The 19,463-nt window shown below is 39.5% G+C and overlaps 2 protein-coding genes across 5 annotated transcripts in view; one reads left to right on the top strand and one right to left on the bottom strand.

Annotated features, from left to right (window-relative positions):
• Positions 1-11,244, top strand: part of LOC120524658 (tetratricopeptide repeat protein 30A-like) — a 63,223-nt gene extending 51,979 nt beyond the window's left edge. Inside the window, exon 19 of the mRNA XM_039746481.1 lies at positions 10,917-11,244. Coding sequence (XP_039602415.1) covers positions 10,917-11,053 — 137 coding nt within the window. The 3' untranslated portion in view covers positions 11,054-11,244. The remainder of the gene's footprint in view (positions 1-10,916) is intronic.
• Positions 11,245-17,220: 5,976 nt separating this feature from the next.
• LOC120523727 (ETS-related transcription factor Elf-1-like) overlaps positions 17,221-19,463 on the bottom strand; it is a 72,515-nt gene continuing 70,272 nt past the window's right edge. For all 4 annotated transcript variants that reach the window (XM_039745296.1, XM_039745297.1, XM_039745298.1 and 1 more), the window contains one exon: positions 17,221-17,830. In XM_039745296.1, the coding sequence (XP_039601230.1) occupies positions 17,296-17,830 (535 nt within the window). In that variant the 3' untranslated portion in view covers positions 17,221-17,295. The remainder of the gene's footprint in view (positions 17,831-19,463) is intronic.

Genomic DNA, 19,463 nt, shown 5'->3' with positions numbered 1-19,463 from the left:
CGTAGGTGTGAAACACATGCAGAGCGAGATACAGAATATGAAAGCTGAAAAAAACAAAAGTGTGAAAACAAAGAAAGTAAGCATCACATTAGCGCAAGCAAAGAGAAATTATTACTCAGAGAAATAACAAATAGCGAATAGAGATCGAATATATGGACAAAGGTGATATGTCTGAAGAATGTAAATATTGTAAGGCTTTGAAGTTCAAAAAAAGGGTTTACCTCACATGCATTTATTGGTACTTTGCAAAAAAATTATTAACTGCTGATGATGTAGATCGTTTTGTCTGTGCTGAAATTCCAAACAGAGTAACCTATCCTGAATTATGGTACAGTTTTTAAACACATGTCTCACCGTCCTCATTTAAAAAATTCAGCATGTTGGGACTTGAAAGATTCCAAATATTGTTTTTAAAGAAGTTCTGAAATAAAAGTGAAACTAATGAAAAAGCAACAATTCAAAGAAAAAAAAAATCTTAAAAGTGTGTACTGTATCTGGAAAACCAAACACGAGGGTTGGCGAGTGAAGCAAGCAGGGGGCAAAGCCCCCTAGTTTGTTAAATAAATTAGTGGAATATTTGTTTTTCAACAGAGGCACTTTAAATAAATAAAAACATAAATAGGTAGATAAGTAAGTAAATAAATAAATGCACACTTTGGTTTGAACACACAATAGAATGACTGTATAGCAAGAAAATTCAAAAGAAAGTAAAGTTTTGACCTTGTTTTCAGTCACAGTGAGGCATTCATTATAAAGGAGCCCCAGTAGCATTTCTTGAAACACTTCTGCTGAATAATTCATTGGCTTAAAGTCCTCAATGTTAGTGTGTCAGAGAGAGGATGGGTAGCATTGTTCATAGTGGCACTTAGTTTTGTTTTAATTCTCACCTTCACTATGACCTCCAGGGGGTCCAGAGAGCATCCTATAACTGAGCTTTCCCTTTTAATTAGCCTATTGATTTGGTAAGCCTCTCTCCTCCCAGAAGTTTGCATATTTGAATATGCAAATCAATATTAAAAGCCCCTTCCATTCAGTGTTTTGTTAAAAGACAAAGGTAAACGTATGTATAAAAAAAGAATGAAATTAAACAATGACAAGGCGTGTGTCTGAGCATCATATGGAAGCATTTTAGGGCCACAAAGAAGAAGAAAAAATAGGAATACAGTGAGGAAAAAGGCCTATGTCGAGATTAAAGACGAAATGACGTCTTTAATCTCAAAATTTCCTCTTTAATCTAGTAGTTTATTTTGTCATTAAAGTAGAATGTTAGAAACTTCATCTTAAAGTCAATGTTTAATTTACTAGAGTTTCACAAATCCCATTGTACCTAAAGTAGCACATTAAATGCTTTGTTTTCTATGTGTTCCCCAGCCCAGTCGTTAATCGCTACATGCTTCTTAAACAGGCCACACAGAGTACATTGCATTCATTATATTACAGCTCACTTAACATTTTAGAATACAAAAATGCATAGCTGATATAATTTTCATGAAGAAATGCATTAAAGCATGTATTAAACATGTGGGGACACAGTGGCGCAGCAGTAGCGATGAGCTGACACCCTGTCCAGGGAATGTTCCTGCCTTGTGCAAGAAGCTTGCTGTAATGTATGCAGCCCTGGGTGGAATAATTTATTTCAGTAGTACTGTCTCTGTCAAACGTACCAACCCCCAATTCCCGTCCTTCTGTTTTCTTTCTCCACATAACTAATTGCTGCACAGTAAACATCAGTAATAGAAAAACCAGTTGCAAGCTTAGAATGGCAATTCTTCAAAACCTTTAAGGAACATTGAAAAATCTTTGTTGTACATGTTTAATTATTCCATCCATCCATCCATCCAAGGCTGTACCAGTTCCAGCAAACAAAGAGCGTAAGGCAGGAACAGTCTCTGGACAGGGTGCCAGCTTATCCCTACCGCTGTGCCACCATACCCCGTGTTTAATTATTAACAGAATGTACTTTCTGTGAATGAACTTAACAATTTTTCTGTAAAATGTAATATACATAATTTAATGCATTTTTTCATAAAAATGAGAACAAGTATATATCCTAGTATTCTAACAGCACACAGCTCCAAGAAGATAGCTCTTGGAAATCTAAATCGACTTAGAAGCCAGTTATAATCATCTGTAAATACTGTGGAACGTGGCCCAGACACAGACAGACGGACAATGCTTTGTCACCCAACACACACATTTATTTACAACTATTTACAGTTTGGTCAAGTGTACAACCCAGTGCCTCCAGCACCGATCCCCCAAAGTCCAGGCCTCTCTTTCCAGTGCCTTCCTTCTGGCCGCCTCCACTCCTCTCTCTCCAGACTCCCGTTCACTTTCACCCGACTCCAGTCATTGAATGAAGGGAGGCGGCCCCTTTTATACACCCCCAGATGGGCTCCAGATGCTTCCTGAGGAGCTTCCACCAACACACCCCCATGTGGCGGAAGCACCAGCTATGAAGCTGGGTGTCCCCGATCCTCTTCCCACCAGCAGTTCCTGGTGTGATGGAAGTGCTGAGGTCAAGGGCTCCCAAGGCATAGGGGTTCCCCCTGGCGGTGACCACGAGCCCCTACAGGGTTGGACTTCCAAACCCTCAACCCACAGCCCCCAATAGCGCCAGGGTGGTCGCCCCCTCGTGGTCTGGAGGAGGCACAAGCCTTCCTCCGGTCCTCCTGGGCGTCCCGGCTGGGTCCCACCCCCAGCCGCGTGCCACAATACACACTCTCTTCCATTGAACTGAATTGAATTCCTTTATTGTCATTGTATGGTACAATGAAATTCAATATGCAACTCCTCCATAAATGTATTTTCCTATATGATAATGATAATAATAATAATACAAAAAACAATGAAAAATATACAATATGAAAGCATAAGTACAATATACATGTACAAATAGTACAGATAGTCCAAATGGTTCATAAAGTGGCTCAGGTTGTGCAATATTACAGTTGTAGTGCAAGTTTACAGTGAGGTTATTGTAATTCTAAGTACAAACAGTCCTACTGGGAGCACTTGATGGACTGAATGAGAACGTTTATAGCTCTTGGGATGAAATTGTTTCTGAGCCTCAAGGCCCATGCAGGAAAGGTTCTGAAACATTTGCTGGATGGGAGAAGTTCAAATAGACTGTGGCAGGGGGGAGTGGAATCCATGTAGATGCTGGTGGCTTTGAGGGTTTAAAGCTGTATCCTCTGCTGTAAGCTGTAATCCTCTTTGTTCTCAACACACCCTTTGCAGACAAATATAGTAAACAGGTTACAATACTCACAGTGGTGCACTAAGAGTAACAATGCTAGGGCAGCTATGGTGTTTGGAATAGTTTGGCCATTCCGTGCACCATTATATTGTTACAGGATGATTACAATCAAGTGCCTTAAATTTGTAAACGATAAACAATTAATTCTGGTGTATTTGATACAGCCCACGTAATGGATGAGAATCTAAAAAAGACCACAGAAACAGTAACACTGCTTTGTCTCTGGGTGCCGCCAGTTTGCAAAGTCGGGCGGAAAAGTGCATATGCATGGTGTAAGGCTGCCATGAAAATGTGCGAGGCTGTACGCCAAGTTTAGTTTTTATACATCTCAAAGTGAGCGTGGAAAGTGGTGTACACAACATTTTTGTGCATATGCACTGTTTATACATGAGGCCCCTGCTGCTATATTCATAGTCAGAGATGAACAGAGTGAAGAGAAATGGAGACAGGACTGTTCCTTGTGGTGTCCCAGTGCTGTTCACATCTATATCACAAACATATGAAAAATTATTTATTTGGGAATGCCTTTGTTGCTTAATATTATCTTTCTCAACCTACATTTGAACACTAAGACCCCTAAATAATGCTTTACTTAGGATGTGATTCAGTCCTAAAATAAATCATTGGACAAAGGAATATGACATTGAAGTAGCTGCTGCCTGTAGCATTCAGTGTCATTTGCACTTGTGTTTGAATTGCTTGTCACTAATCTTCTTATACTGTGGTGGGCTGGCGCCCTGCCCAGGTTTTGTTTCCTGCCTTGCACCCTGTGTTGGCTAGGACTGGCTCCAGCAGACCCCCGTGACCCTGTAGTTAGGATATAGCGGGTTGAATAATGGATGGATGAATAATCTTCTTATATAATACGCTACCGTGGCTGTTTTTTTTTGTTTGTCTGTCCAGGATTTTAAATCACCTGTAGCTCTACAACTGTTTGAACTATTGACCTGAAATTTGGTACACATATTACTATGTGACGTCTACTATCTGCTTTCAGGGTGATGATTGACCTCCAAGGTTATTCCTCTTTTTATTTGTATTTTATTTTATTTTATTGTAGAATCAGCTCTCAGCAGTAGGGCGACGCATGCATACGGGCTCCATTCTTATCCCGCCCACCTTCCCCGTCACTTCCTCTACCTCTTCATATCTTAAATCATTCTTGAGGCAGATTGTACATGGTTAAGTGAACAATTTAGAAAAACATACTAAGTAATTGCAACACAAACACTGACTTAATCAGTATTAATTAACATGAAAAGATATTGACAAAAGAAGAGAAGAATCGGGATGCTCAGGAAGCAGCAAGCACATCAACCTCTGAGCAAATGAATGCTAAACATACAGAGAAAGAGAATGAAAACAGTGCAGTGCACTGTTACTGGTGGTAAATATCTGGGTACAATTAAATGAGCGAATGCCACAGAAAATGTAAATTGCAAAAAATTGGTAAAAGAAAATTAAATGTTAAGACTATGGCAGAAAATACAAATTTTTGAATTTCTTCCAATTGTGAAACACATTTCTGAATTTGTAATAAGAGAAGTAAAAATGGCAGCTAATTAAACAATTAGATCAGTTACGTGCTTCAAAACTGGTTGGAATAAAAGCCTGCAGCTCCAGTGGTACCCTAGGACCAAACCTGAGAACAATGTCCTTGTCTTACTATTGCACCCCACTTCATCATGCCTTCTAAATATATAGAACATTCTTCTCTCTTTAGCACAGCTTTCAGTTAATGTGCCTCCCACACTGTTCCAGATACATTTCCTTGCTGTAGCTCGACATTCTACTTCTTTGAGCCTTGCTGTTCATAACTAAAAGAGAAATGCAATCAAACTGGTATTCAAAAAAGATATCAAAATCACACAAGCTCCTCCTCTACAATTACCACGCACACCTGTGCTGGATAACAGAAGGCTTTTTTTCCCCTGAATGCTTGACTGCTTGCTTGGAAAACAAAGTTTTCTTTCTCATGAAAAATACTTTGATTTCAGATTTACATAACTAAAAATATTACAATATGCAAGCTTTCGAAGCAACTCAGGCCCCTTCTTCAGGCAAGATGTAATGTAATCTTGCCTGAAGAAGGGGCCTGAGTTGCCTCGAAAGCTTGCATATTGTAATCTTTTTAGTTAGCCAATAAAAGGTGTCATTTTGCTTGGCTTTTCTCTACATTCAAAATGGCTAACACTGTACAACACACTAGTACTACAGATTTACATAATAAATAGGATGAAATTTGACTACAGTCATGCATTGCAGTTGGAAAAGATGGATAAGGCCTCACTGTTCACTCACTGGATGCTGTTCCCTGCCATAGTTGGGAGGCATGGGTTACAGATTGCCATAGTAGAAAGAAGGTGAGGGGGCCACAAAAATGTTTGGGGATCCAAGTGGACCCACCCCATTTAATATTCTTGACATATAAAGCACGAACAATGTGCACAGAGCACAACAAAAGAAAGCATTAATTTGGCTGCACAAAAGTAATAGAGTCATATCAGAGCTCCATTTTCATGTAAGCTCAAGTCCATATGAAACTCCGTTCTCTGGGCATGTACCTTTTTATTGAGTCCCGACCAGAAGGAGCGGAGCCTCTTCCGGGTGCCGACAGCAGGCCCACATGCTGTCACTGGTTGTTTTGGAGTTGCTGGTTGAAGGGAAAGGACGGCAACAGTGACTCCTCTCGTTCATGGTGGTAGTGTTACTTTTGTTAAGCCCTGAAGGTGATCCCCTGGCATGCATCTGTAAGAAGATGGGAAAAAGGAGACTGCCTCTTGAGACCAAGTGTTCCCCCAGTGCACAAGATGACAGTGTCACTCTGCTATGGCTGCAGGACTGCATGGAAATCATGAGGGCAGCCATGTTGGAGTCCCTAGATGCCACCAGAAGGCACCACCAGTAGAGGACTCCCCTATTTTACTGAGGTGAGGTCTGACTAAAAGTGCTTCTTGGGTGCAATGTTGTGCTCTCAGAAGTAGTCCCAGGTCTGGCATAAATGAAGCCATTCCACCTCACCCAGGCAAGTTGGAGAGAAGGGGATGGAGAACAACACTTGCCTATGGATGATTAAAAGAGGATAAGGATATTTGTTTTTCTTTATTCATTATGTTTTTAGAAGCCTGGAAAGATATTTTTGTACTGTAAGTTAAAAGAAAGTCTGTTAAACTTTGGACTTGTATATCGTGTAGATGTGTCTGGGATTTGTGATTTAAGATGCCCCCCTACTAGCTGCATATGCTTTTTAACCACATTAAAATGATTGCAATTTCTAGATATAAGACATCTGAAAAGAAAAGTGTCTTTTGTGACATGAACTTGTACTGTATCTCACAAAGAGACAAATCATCAGTCCAATTTTTATTTCATTTCCAGGTCAGGCTAGAGCTTATCCTGGCTGTATACCTCACAAGACATGAGTTATCCCTGTTCATGAAACTAATCCTGTTGTGTAAATCAACTTTATACATGTTCGTTTTGTATATTTTGGAGGTTTAACACATTAAGAACCCATTTGTAATTTCACATGTTATCTTGAAATTTTAAGGTTATTATAGTTTTGTTTATTTAACACTTTCAGGGGCGATGTTGTCTTTTGTCAAAAGGAGGAGTTAATGATGGTAATCAGCTGTAAACTGTGATAAAACCAGCGGTTGTGTTTTATTTGGACTCTCGTTACTAGAAAGAAAGTTAGCTTCATTGGTTTGACTGAGATTTTCTGTGCTCACGTGAGTAGCAAGGAAGCAACACCTTCGGCAAAAATGGCACTGACATCTGGTGAGAGACCAAAGCAAATACGTAAAGCAAAATACTCAGTGGATAACGTTTTGCCTATTATCTCTGAACTGGACTATGACTTGTCAAACTCCGATTTTGATACAAGTGATCGAAAACGAATGCGAGGTTTCAGCTTCAGCTGATTGGTCTCCAGCTAATCGTGGTACTGACAATGTTTGCCAAGGAGGACTGCTGCTTAACAATGAATGATAAGAGGTAGAAACCAGGTTGCAATGTACTGCGACTGTGACTGTCACACATTCTTGGCAAACTGGCCACCACAGCAAGTAGCAGCAGACATTTTATGTTTATTTCTGTGTGAAACCATTGCTTTTCAGAAACTATGTTTTTTGGAAAAAATATTCAGCCCTCAAATAGTTAAATGATGCCATTTTTGACCTCAACTGTCGTACAGATGAAGTAACAGAAGTTGCTCTTTAAATATGGCAGCATTTGCACTGCACATTATCCCCTTGTGGATAAAACATCCCCTAGGTCATAGAAAAAAAACTCAAGAAATCTTTAGTGGTAATTGGTTTATTTTTTAGGTAGGCCCTAGTGGTAGGATTTGGTTTTGGTTTCAACTTCACTTTGACTTTGACTCTTGAGTATTATTTTGTCCTTTTATTCATGGTAGAAACAGTTTCTTTTGATGTCACGGCTCTTGCTTTGCCTAACCACATCTTGTTCTTATTATCATCTTTTAACAAATGCACACTAGACAAATGTACAGCTATACCCACATTACACAAATGTGGAGTTGTCAGTTAACATAGCAAACATGGTTTTGGACTCAAGAGAAAAACTTGAGTAACTGGCACAAAAGTCCACACAAATAAATATTAGACAGATTTGAATGTAATTTCCTTGAACTTAGAGGAAGTAATCTTAAAACAACAGTTGCAATCTCACAAAACGTCTTATTTTAAATATTTGTAGAAGGTGCAACTGCTCTGTTTTGAATTGTGATAATATGTATATACTTGCCTAATGCCTTTGAGCACCATACTGTCTAGTAGCATATAACATCTGTTTTCTTAATAAACCCAACTATAAGCACAGAACAGCTCCCAGTTTGTCAGAGTAAACTAGTTCTGTTTTGTACAAAAACACTTTCAAGGTTTTCTCAGGTATCATAGTAATCTTTGGTACATTAATAAAAAGATGTTACTGTATATAGCAAAATATCACTTCTCCCCATGGGTGTGGATGGCTGAGGTTGAAGCTAGTCATATTAAGGTAAGCATTCCTCTAAATAATGAAATTATAAATTACTTGCTTACAACATGGAATGAACAGCCTCATTGGACAGCTGAGTGAAAATTTCCAGCTAACTTTAAAATAAACCTGGTGGTTCCATTTTTAAAACTCTTGGGAAGACTTATTTTCCTCAGCTTCATGAATTAATAGTTTCACAATGCCAACATGCATTACATTCAAATATATGTAAGAAAAGATAAAAGCCTTGCCTTATGTGTTACTTGAACAAGAAACCAGAGTCTTGTACACTTTGGGGAGCTCAGTCACATGCTCCAATAACCTGTCAAGGGAGAAGACTTTCCCAGAAGCAGTAATCAAGTTCAATACCTCTACCCTTCTCTGGCATATCCCTCATCTCCTTCTAGAATTTATAAAATGCTAGCTTGGAACATATACAATGAAGCAACGTGTCTCTTGTCTAGGCATTTGTGGTACACTATTGTCTGGAAATGACATTGTCTTGTTTGGCATCAACAAAAAAAGGAGGTAGACCATGTGTAACAGGTGGTTTAAACCACTAAAGGAGGAAGCGAGACTATAGAATAAGGTACAAGTATAAGGACACATGCTCACATTTCACTTCCCTTACCAGTGTCTGTTTTAATAGTTATCTGAGCATTTTTTTCTTTCATTTTTCTCCTCATTAATACCTTTTATTTTTCCCAGTGTTTAGTTAGTAGTGTCATTCTTGCAAATGTTTGGTAGACTGTAAGGTCACAGTTAGCATTTGCTTCCTCATCTCACATAAGCTCTCACATGCATAGACATATTTACTTAGCACTTAATAAATAGGAATTCTCTGTTCATACTAAGGTGAGCTGTCAGGGCTTCCACAAGTGTAGTGTGAATGATTATTTGTTTGCTTGTACAGAGTATTTTAGTGTGCAGTTGTACCTTACAGTTTTTGGTTTGTTCCGTAATTCTTATATTAATTTTGTTAGTGGCAGTCCATGGTGTCTTTGCTCACAGGTGCTAGTTTTCACAGGCAGGTGCCTATTTCCAGTCTCCATATGTCATGTTTGAAGAGAACTAGAAGCAAGTCATCTAGGACAGTTTTCAGTTTGAAAGAGTAAAAGGGATCAGGTAGGCCTTTTCAGATAAAGCAGAAGAAGAATAAATAAGTTGTGCGTGAACGTCAATATAATCTTTAAGCTTGAGTACAAGAGTCAGCAGTAAACTAGATCTAAACCAAGCAAAAGCAGAATTTGAACCAAACTTAATTTTGCTGCAGCACAAGTCTCTCTCATCAAGTGCAATCGTCGAAATGACAATATTCTGCGACCCACTTCATAGCCCACTATGACACATTATATAAACAGTAGCAATTTGTTACGCATTGGGTGCAGCCCAGTTTTAAAGCATGACCATCATGATATTATGCATCATGAAGTATGCACATCACATACCTAGCAACACCTAATGTTTTAATAATCAAAAGCTCTAAAATGACTGCACCCATGAAAACTAACACATTCAAAATAAGGATAAAGATATAAAAACACATTAATATAAATTATTAGCATGTTCCAGGTAATACACAAAAATAATAACAGTTTATCAACATGATGTTGCAGGGTGGGTGAGGTGAAGCAAACTATTGTAAGCAAGGATTATGTTATGATTAAGCGGAGTGTCTTATGTTTATGTCAGTAGGAGTGTTGAAGGTTTTGCTGGGGCTTACAGTTGCCATTTTTCTTTTAATCTCTTGTTAAGAAGTTTTCTCACCAACCACAAAACGATTATAGTATACAGTAGTCTTAGTTGCAGTGTTGGTTCTTGTACACATGACAATAAACTCGGCTTGACTTGACTTGACATCAGCTTGTCTGAAAGCCAGGAAGTACAAGTGGTGCAAAGATTTGAGCCAACATTGTAAGAATGGGAAAAAAAATCATCATATTTATGTTGTCTTCATTAAGAAAGCTAGTGCTCACACTACTTTGCTCAGGTTTATTCACCATTAAATGGTTTCTTTTCGCCTGTCAGACGGTTGATTGGTCAAGTGGAAGACTACATGCTGAATTCCACTATCCTCCTCTCATGGTCAACTCCTGAAGTGTACATACATTCCTCAATCTGTCTTGTCATTTGCAGAAAATCAACTCAAAATGGAGTAAGGATAGGAGTTATCCGTTCATCCAGTGTGGAAGGAACATATTTACAAAATTGGCTGTTAGTAAAGAAAGCACCAAAGAGTAGTAAATGGATTTTTTTAATGAGAAGAAACCATGACAGTAAATGAGGAGGCAGAATAACTGGCTTCCGCTGGCATTAGAGTAAAGGAAGAATAAAAGATGTTTAAAAACCGAATAATAATAAAGGCTGCTACTGCAAAAAATAATTTGACAGTTTAAATACACAGGATGTGAGAATGTTGACTAACTATAACAAATGTACTTGTATCGAAGATGATCTATGTAAGCCTTCACCTGCCCACCTCCATAACCATAATGAGTCAACAATGCTGGTGAGTTTGCAATACAAAAGCAACAAACTCAGTTAAAGAAACTTTGTGCTTGCTATAGTTTCTGACAATAAATCCACACAAAATGGCACAGTTTAAAATGACAACTGTTGAGTGATTGACCAAATCATCTTTTTTTGTTTCCCCTTGTAGTTCATGGAAAGCATGTGCCAGCCTTAATTGAACCACCACTGCAGGAGGGGCACTTACACTCAGGAAGAAATACAGTCACGTATGAATCGAGGCTGCTCAAAGCTCTCTTCAATGAAATAATTGGATGGAATCAGTAGCTCACAGACTGCACCCATTGAAGGGACCTGATTTTTTAAAAGCTATTGGGGTTGTGGGCTGACAGCACGTGTTATGTTAATAATGAAACACAGCAAATAAGATGGGGGTCAGTCAGACTTGACTTCTTCTATAGTAGTAAAGCATTTTGATGCAGAAAGAGAGTCAGTCAAGACTGTCAGCTATAGGACTAGTTTACTCAAATCTGAAGATTCATCTTACCTCTCCAGCTATATGCTCGTTTTTTTTCTGTACTGTGTATTAAATAAATGTATTTCCAGAATAAATACATAACACTGTTTATTTTTTTGTCATCATTTTTAAAACAGTTCTTCTGGCCTTCATGCCTCCCACAGCATTTTATCAGCTTTCTGAATCACTTCCATTTGTGCTGCCAATTGTTTGCGTATATAAAAAGAAAAGCCCACACGGGTAATGGGAGCACCCCTCCAAGTGCAGATGTAGATAGATAGGAAGGGTTTAAAGCTTTCAGTAGCACCAGGCTCTACTATGCATAATGAATAATACTGAGCATTTAAATTTTGAGTTTATCTCTGGGAATTGTTTGAATATGCTCATTGGACTCATTAGAGATGTTTAACCACAAAGAACAAATTGTTTAAGATTCAGATAATAACTCTGGAGAGGGCACAAGTACATTTGAGGGCGCTCATTCATATGTGGCCAGTGTTACCAGGTACCTTAATACAAACATGTTAGAGATATTAGAGAATAACTAACAGCCATGGGGACAGAGTCTCGAGTCATACAAAAGCAGCCTTAGCCTAAAAGGCTGCTTACCTGGTAAACATGAATATCCATTTGTATCTATCTGTTAACTGATTCTGTTCTTTCCCTTGCAGTGTCACTGAGCCAGAGGCCAAGCTAGCAGTGGAGGCCATACAACAAGGCTGAACTTCTGAGAGGACAGCCAGCCAATCCACCACAGGGCACTTTCATGCAAGCAGTGTTGGGAGGTAGGAGAAAACCCACAAAAACAGTGGAAGAGACTCCACATAGAGGACAAGGGCTTGGAACTGAACCCAGGTCTCCTGCTCATTAAACAAACCATTCATTGGATTTAAAGATTAAGATATTGAATTGTTAGTCAACCCAACGGCATGTCTAGGAAGCCCATTTGGCCCCTATTTTTAAGTTCATCCATCCTTATTCAATCCCACTTAGTTCAGTTTATGCTCACAGTGGCCATCAATTAATCCCTTCATCAAAACAATGTAAAGGAGCGATTAAGAAGACTAATACAATGTTAGGTTATACTGTATATCACAAAGTGTGAAGTACTAGTCAAGGGGAGTAATGTTTAAGCTATGGCTGCTCTGGTTTCTTCCCACAGTCCAAAGACATGCAGGTTAGGTGCACTGGCGATTCTAAATTGTCCCTAGTGTGTGCGTGCATGCCCTGTGGTGGGCTGGTGCCCTGCCCAGGGTTTGTTTCCTGCCTTGTGCCCTGTGTTGGCTGGGATTGGCTCCAGGAGACCCCCATAACCCTGTAATTAGGATATAGGGGGTTGGATAATGGATGAAGATATAATACACTAGTGAGGCCTCATCCGGAGTACTGTGTGCAACTTTGGCCTGCATATTACAAATAAAAAACATAGCAGAGCCAGAGACAGTTCAGAGGAGAGCAATTAGTTTGATTTCATGACTAAGAGGTATGAATTATGAGGAGAGATTGCAGGAGCTGAACCTTTTCAGTTTAAGCAAATGAAGATAAAGATTAACTTTTTTCACGTTGTCATTATGAGGTGTTGTGTGTAGAATTCTGAGGAAAAAAATGAATTTAATCCATTTTGGAATAAGGCTGTAACATAACAAAATGTGGAAAAAGTGATGCGCTGAGAACTATCTTGCCGTATGCTGTGAATACTTTCCGGATACACTGTATAGCAATGCCTTTAATTTACAAATAAACAACAAAATGTACTGAAAGATGACTAAGAAATGAGCAGATGTCCTGTAAAACAACCAGAATGGACAAAAAGTTCAAAGGTGGTGGCTCAACTCAAAGGTATAAGAGAGGTTAAAAGTATGTGCCGATACACCCACCACATGACAAACCAACTGTGTATCCCAGATTAGGGCCCGAGTGCAGCCATGCAATGGGTGACACCTCAGCACCACACTACAGTAGTTCAGTTGGAATGGAACAGTGTGAGGTTTTTTCATAGTGGCTGGCATGCCAATTCTGCCACCAGCCCCCTGGTTTTTCCCTGTAGGTTGGAGGGCCTACACGCAGGGCTGGATGCAGATTAACGTCATACCCAGGACAGAGCAATTGCAGGTTAAGCGCCTTTCTCAAGAGCCCAACGAAGTTACGGGATTCGAACCGGTAACCTTCTGATTGCAAATCCCTAGCCTCAGAGCCACCACTCCACCAATAAAGGTATAAGAAGAACCAGAATATAACAGACTTTTATTTTATATAAATCATTTGGGTGTAAACCAACTAACCAATCAGAGTAAAATGTATGCATTGATTGACATTGTATGTTTATAAAATGAACCTCTATATTCTTTGTTTCTCTGATCATTCTGTCCGCGCTGTTTAAAAGATACGATGAACAGCTTTTCTCCTGCCTGATAACTGCTTTGTCCTGTTAGAGCAGGGGTGCCCACACTTTTTCGGCTTGCGAGCTACTTTTAAAATGACCAGGTCGAAATGACTTACCTACATTAAAAATTATATATATATACTGTATATATATACAGTGCATCCGGAAAGTATTCACAACGCATCACTTTTTCCATATTTTGTTATGTTACAGCCTTATTCCAAAATGGATTAAATTCATTTTTTTCCTCAGAATTCTTCACACAACACCCCATAATGACAATGTGAAAAAAGTTTACTTGAGGGTTTTGCAAATTTATTAAAAATAAAAAAACTGAGAAATCACATGTACATAAGTATTCACAGCCTTTGCTCAATACTTTGTCGATGCACCTTTGGCAGTAATTACAGCCTCAAGTCTTTTTGAATATGATGCCACAAGCTTGGCACACCTATCCTTGGCCAGTTTCACCCATTTCTTTTTGCAGCAACTCTCAAGCTCCATCAGGTTGGATGGGAAGCGTCGGTGCACAGCCATTTTAAGATCTCTCCAGAGATGTTCAATCGGTTTCAAGTCTGTGCTCTGGCTGGGCCACTCAAGGACATTCACAGAGTTGTCCTGAAGCCACTACTTTGATATCTTGGTTGTGTGCTTAGGGTCGCTGTCCTGCTGAAAGATGAACCGTCACCCCAGTCTGAGGTCAAGAGCACTCTGGAGCAGGTTTTCATCCAGGATGTCTCTGTACATTGCTGCAGTCATCTTTCCCTTTATCCTGACTAGTCTCCCAGTTCCTTACCCCTGAAAAACATCCCCACAGCATGATGCTGCCACCACCTTGCTTCACTGTAGGGATGGTATTGGCCTGGTGATAAGCGGTGCCTGGTTTCCTCCAAACATGACACCTGGCATTCAAATCAAAGAGTTCAATCTTTCTCTCATCAGACCAGAGAATTTTGTTTCTCATGGTCTGAGAGTCCTTCAGGTGCCTTTTGGCAAACTCCAGGCGGGCTGCCATGTGCCTTTTACTAAGGAGTGGCTTCCGTCTGGCCACTCTACCATACAGGCCTAATTGGTGGATTGCTGCAGAGATGGTTGTCCTTCTGGAAGGTTCTCCTCTCTCCACAGAGGACCTCTGGAGCTCTGACAGAGTGACCATCGGGTTCTTGGTCACCTCCCTGACTAAGGCCCTTCTCCCCCGATCGCTCAGTTTAGATGGTCGGCCAGCTCTAGGAAGAGTCCAGGTGGTTTCGAACTTCTTCCACATACAGATGATGGAGGCCACTGTGCTCATTGGGACCTTCAAAGCAGCAGAGTTTTTTCTGTAACCTTCCCCAGATTTGTGCCTCGAGATAATCCTGTCTCTGAGGTCTACAGACAATTCCTTTGACTTAAGGCTTGGTTTGTGCTCTGACATGAACTGTCAACTGTGGGACCTTATATAGACAGGTGTGTGCCTTTCCAAATCATATCCAATCAACTGAATTTACCACAGGTGGATTCCAATTAAGCTGCAGAAACATCTCAAAGATGATCAGGGGAAACAGGTTGCACCTGAGCTCAATTTTGAGCTTCATGGCAAAGGCTGTGAATACTTATGTACATGTGATTTCTCAATTTTTTTATTTTGAATAAATTTGCAAAAATCTCAAGTAAACTTTTTTCACGTTGTCATTATGGGGTGTTGTGTGTAGAATTCTGAGGAAAAAAATGAATTTAATCCATTTTGGAATAAGGCTGTAACATAACAAAATGTGGAAAAAGTGATGCGCTGTGAATTCTTTCCGGATGCACTGTATATATATATGTATACTGTATATACATACACTGAGTATACTTTATACATAAAATATATGTGGTCGTACCTTACATAACTGAATAACCTTTATGGCACAATAACAATTCAATACATTTATGGATTTTAATAATCTTCATGTGGGAAAAGGCTGACTCGCATAAATAAGTAGAGCCGAATAATGCAGTCAAGGAGGGTCTCCAAATCTCAGCAGGAATTTCTCTTCTTGGAAGGACTTCTTATGCTTAATGATCGAGTGACTCACCCAGAACGATGCTTCGGTGTGTCTGCCTTTGCTTTTGAATCCAGCCAAGTGAAAAATGACGGCTGTCTGATTAACTGCGATTTTAGTTCCCTCTCCTTTCTCTTTCTCAGATCGCTTTTCGGAAGGAAGTCAGTTTCATAGTATTTATGAACAGTTCAAAAGTGCCTTTCCACATTGTCCTTCTTTGGAATAGCAATGATAGATTGACAGATCAGACAAACGCACTTCGATTGTGACATTGTGAGAAAAAAAAAAATCCTGTTCCAATTCCACATCCAGCCCATAACCAACATTTTTTTTTTAAATCCCTTCTTTAGTTAATATAAATTGGAAGGCTAACTAGATCACTTAGATAGTCGGAGTTTTGCAGTAGCTCATGCGTTTGATCATGCGTGCGGGATGACCAGTGTGTTAGAAGAAAAGAGATGTCAAAGACTGGCTGCCCTGTATGTCTATCAAGTGGCAAATGCCATAGGGAGGATATATGATAGACTAACATTTAAAAAAAAATGTGAATGCAACGCGATCTACCTGCACTACCTTTCCGATCTCCCAGTCAATCGTGATCGACGTATTGGGCACTCCTGTGTTAGAGGATGTTCCTTTCTTTAATAAGATGTTAAATTTCTACCACAAGCCTCGATGTCCTCGAGAAAGATAGGATTGGGCTAGACTGGCCTCAAAGCAACAAGGCGCGAGGGTCACAAGACGGGAAGCAACGTACAAATCTTCAGTTTATCCAATAATTGAAACCCTCAAAGAGTAAGTAACATCTACATTACTGATAAAGAGTCTTGTCTTTTTTTGGTTCATGGATATTAAGAAAGTGAAACGGGAAATCAATATTTTTAAAAAATTTATTTCTATAAATACAAATTCACTCTTGATATAAGCTGTTTAAAAATTTCACTACAAGAACTTTAACACTGATATAAAAATTAAACTCAAAATTATTTTAAAAAGCATTTTCTGCATTTTTACGATTCTGCTCTTTTGTAATGTACAGTATTTACAAAAGCAATCAAAAAAAAAAACAAAATTAGTTTTTCAAGTTACTCTCTAGCTGATAACAATAAAATGGCAAATTAACAGCTGCGCCTCTGCATTGTAGCACCTCAGAATATATTCTTGTAAAGGCAACATGTTAGAGATGAGTGCAAAAAATTGAGATTCCAAAACTAAGCCTCTTATATTACATATACATTTTGAAATATATAGATTTGTTTATTTTCATTCAGATAGCTAAATAATTACAGAAAAATTTGATAAAGTCAAGGTTATCTGAATTAAGCCAATAGCTAAAGTAAAAGAATAATTGATTTACATGATTAAAATAACACGCCAAACCAACATAATTTAAGTGCATAACAAAATAGAAGGTTAAAATTCCCTTTTGGAATACTAACTCAAAGGAAGATCTACTTAAAAAACGCATACAAAAATAAGAAGCGGCCTCTTGTTTTCTTTTTTAGCAGTGGCAAACCCCCCAGGTATGATATTTAAAAAGTAAAAAAAAATGTCCAGTTTTTCCAGCTTGAATCAGTGCCATATTTTGCACCAGTTTCTTTGTCTTCTTCTTCCTCTTCTACTCACAACAGTGAGTGGCTCTCTCCTAACTGTCCTCCTCCTCCGACTGAGCACACACTTCGTTGAACACCAGCACGCTGTACTGCGGATGCTGTGGGCTTTCGCTTTCCTTACTTTGTAACACCTGTGCGTGTAAAACTGTCTGCTTGGACTCGGGTGCCTTAATGACGGAAGCTATCACAGTGCCAGGAGGATGAGACACAAGCTGCTGACCCCCAGCTGCAAAGGTCACCACTGGTGTGGCTGAGGCTGCAGCCTCTGGCACACTTCCGTTGTAACACGCCTGAAGGATGGGCTGTGGGCTTGGAGAAAGCTTCTGCAACAAGGGAGAGGTGGGCAGCTCCCCGATGGGAGATGACAGTCCGATGTTTTCCTTTACTAAGGTCAAAGGCTGAGGAGGCGTGATGGTGCTCAAGAAGATCTTTGGTGATGAAACAACAGTTGGAGACGCTTCGCTGCTTGATATGACCGAGCTGACAGGGAGTGCCTGCAGGGTAACCGTATGAAGTTGTTGCCCACCTGGTGTCACAACCACGGGGATCTGGGAAGCGCTTTTCATTCTGTTTAAATAAAGACGAAACAGTCCAATTAAAAATATGGAAAAAAAGAAAAAGTAAATAATGGTCTAAATACACTGCAGAGACAGCACCTAAAAAGTAACAGACATTCAGATTGATTCTGTCTGACTGAAGTGAACCTTGTTAATCAGCTACGTTTTGACTTTTTTATGTGCTAAACATTTCCTTAAATATAGTAAGTTTGTAAATGCTGAGAAGCAAATGAAATATACCCAGTCAGAGCACTGGACATAAAAGTATAGAGCTATATTCTAAAAAATCCCCTTTTACTTCTAGACTCTGCTTTTATTACTGGGCCAAAAAGGGCTTAAGACAAAAATACCCAAGAAGCCTTTGGTTTGTAAAATAAAGGAATACATAAGACTTCTCACAGATCTAGCACTCTGGATTTGAGTCCTGTGTCTAGACATTGGCTGTGTGGTTTTTACACTCCTCCTCCTCCTCCTCATTCTTCTTCTTCTTCCCGGTATTTGACAAGTTTTCTTTCTCATGACAGCCTAACTGGATGTTCTAAACTGGTCAAGTTGGGTGTGTGTGAGGGGCTCTGCACAGCCCATTTTCTAAAAGTCAGTTAATGGTAGTACCTTGTCTGGTGAATATTTTTTAGGAAATATGCCTTGCTATTGGCTCGGCCAATCTTTTTTCCCCCGGTGTCCCATGATGCTTTGCAAGGTCAATGTGACACCACAGAGCTGTAGCAGCCAATGTGGATGGCATAGGGGGTCAGGGGGTTGGGGCAGACCTCAGTGGACTCATTCTTCCTGTCTGCAAAAAATGTACTGTTCTGATATTTAATTCTATTAATTTTATCCTCAAGGCGGCCTGGTGGCACAGTGGTTAGCACTACTGCCTCATAGCTCCAGTCACTTTTTTTGCCTGCAATTATCAGTACAGCATAGTTGGCAGATGGTTCTCTAGCTGTCTTAGACAATCAACAGACCCTTTCACCATTACAATCCACTAAAAATGAGTTCAGTTTCTCCTTCCCCGTTGATTGAGTGTGGTGAAGTTCCAGAACATTTTTGCAATTTTGTGAACTTCAAGTGACGCAAATTCAGTGGGGTTTGCTCATTATTAGTCATCACCATCTTTGAACAAACCTTGGAAGTTGTTCATCACTTTCTATTTCTCACTACCCAACTATCCCAAACGGCAATGATCAAAGGAGGAGGTTCAACACCATGTAAGATGTTCCAGCAACTCTTTCAAGAAAATATGCTGCCAAGTTTTCAGGCACCAAGACCTCAAGAAGAAAGCTAAGCATCTTTGGAGTGAAAGATGCTTTGGCGAATTTTGCTGAGCAACACTACCGATTACTAGCGACTCAGGTACCAGGCATTTTGGTGAAGGTTCTTGGTTATCTTGATATTAACAAATTATGCTAGACTCTAGTAGGCCACAGTCACGAGATCTTCTGCAAAGTGGGCAAAAACAGCACAGCTATCTGAAAATAAAGGTAAGCTTGTTGAAGCTCTTTAGCCTGATTTATGAAGTATACAGTGTATAAATTATTATTCCTTAAAACAAATCTTTTGTCATGATCTGGCGTTTGTTTTTAAATTTGTAAAATTTGTGGTGGTAAGGATGATGTCACTTTTTAGTGTGTGTAAGCTTG

This window comes from Polypterus senegalus, chromosome 2 (assembly GCF_016835505.1).
Source record: "Polypterus senegalus isolate Bchr_013 chromosome 2, ASM1683550v1, whole genome shotgun sequence".
Classification (NCBI taxonomy): Eukaryota; Metazoa; Chordata; class Cladistia; order Polypteriformes; family Polypteridae; genus Polypterus; species Polypterus senegalus.
Note: the sequence above shows the minus strand (reverse complement) of the source record. Positions and strands in the feature narration are given on the sequence as shown.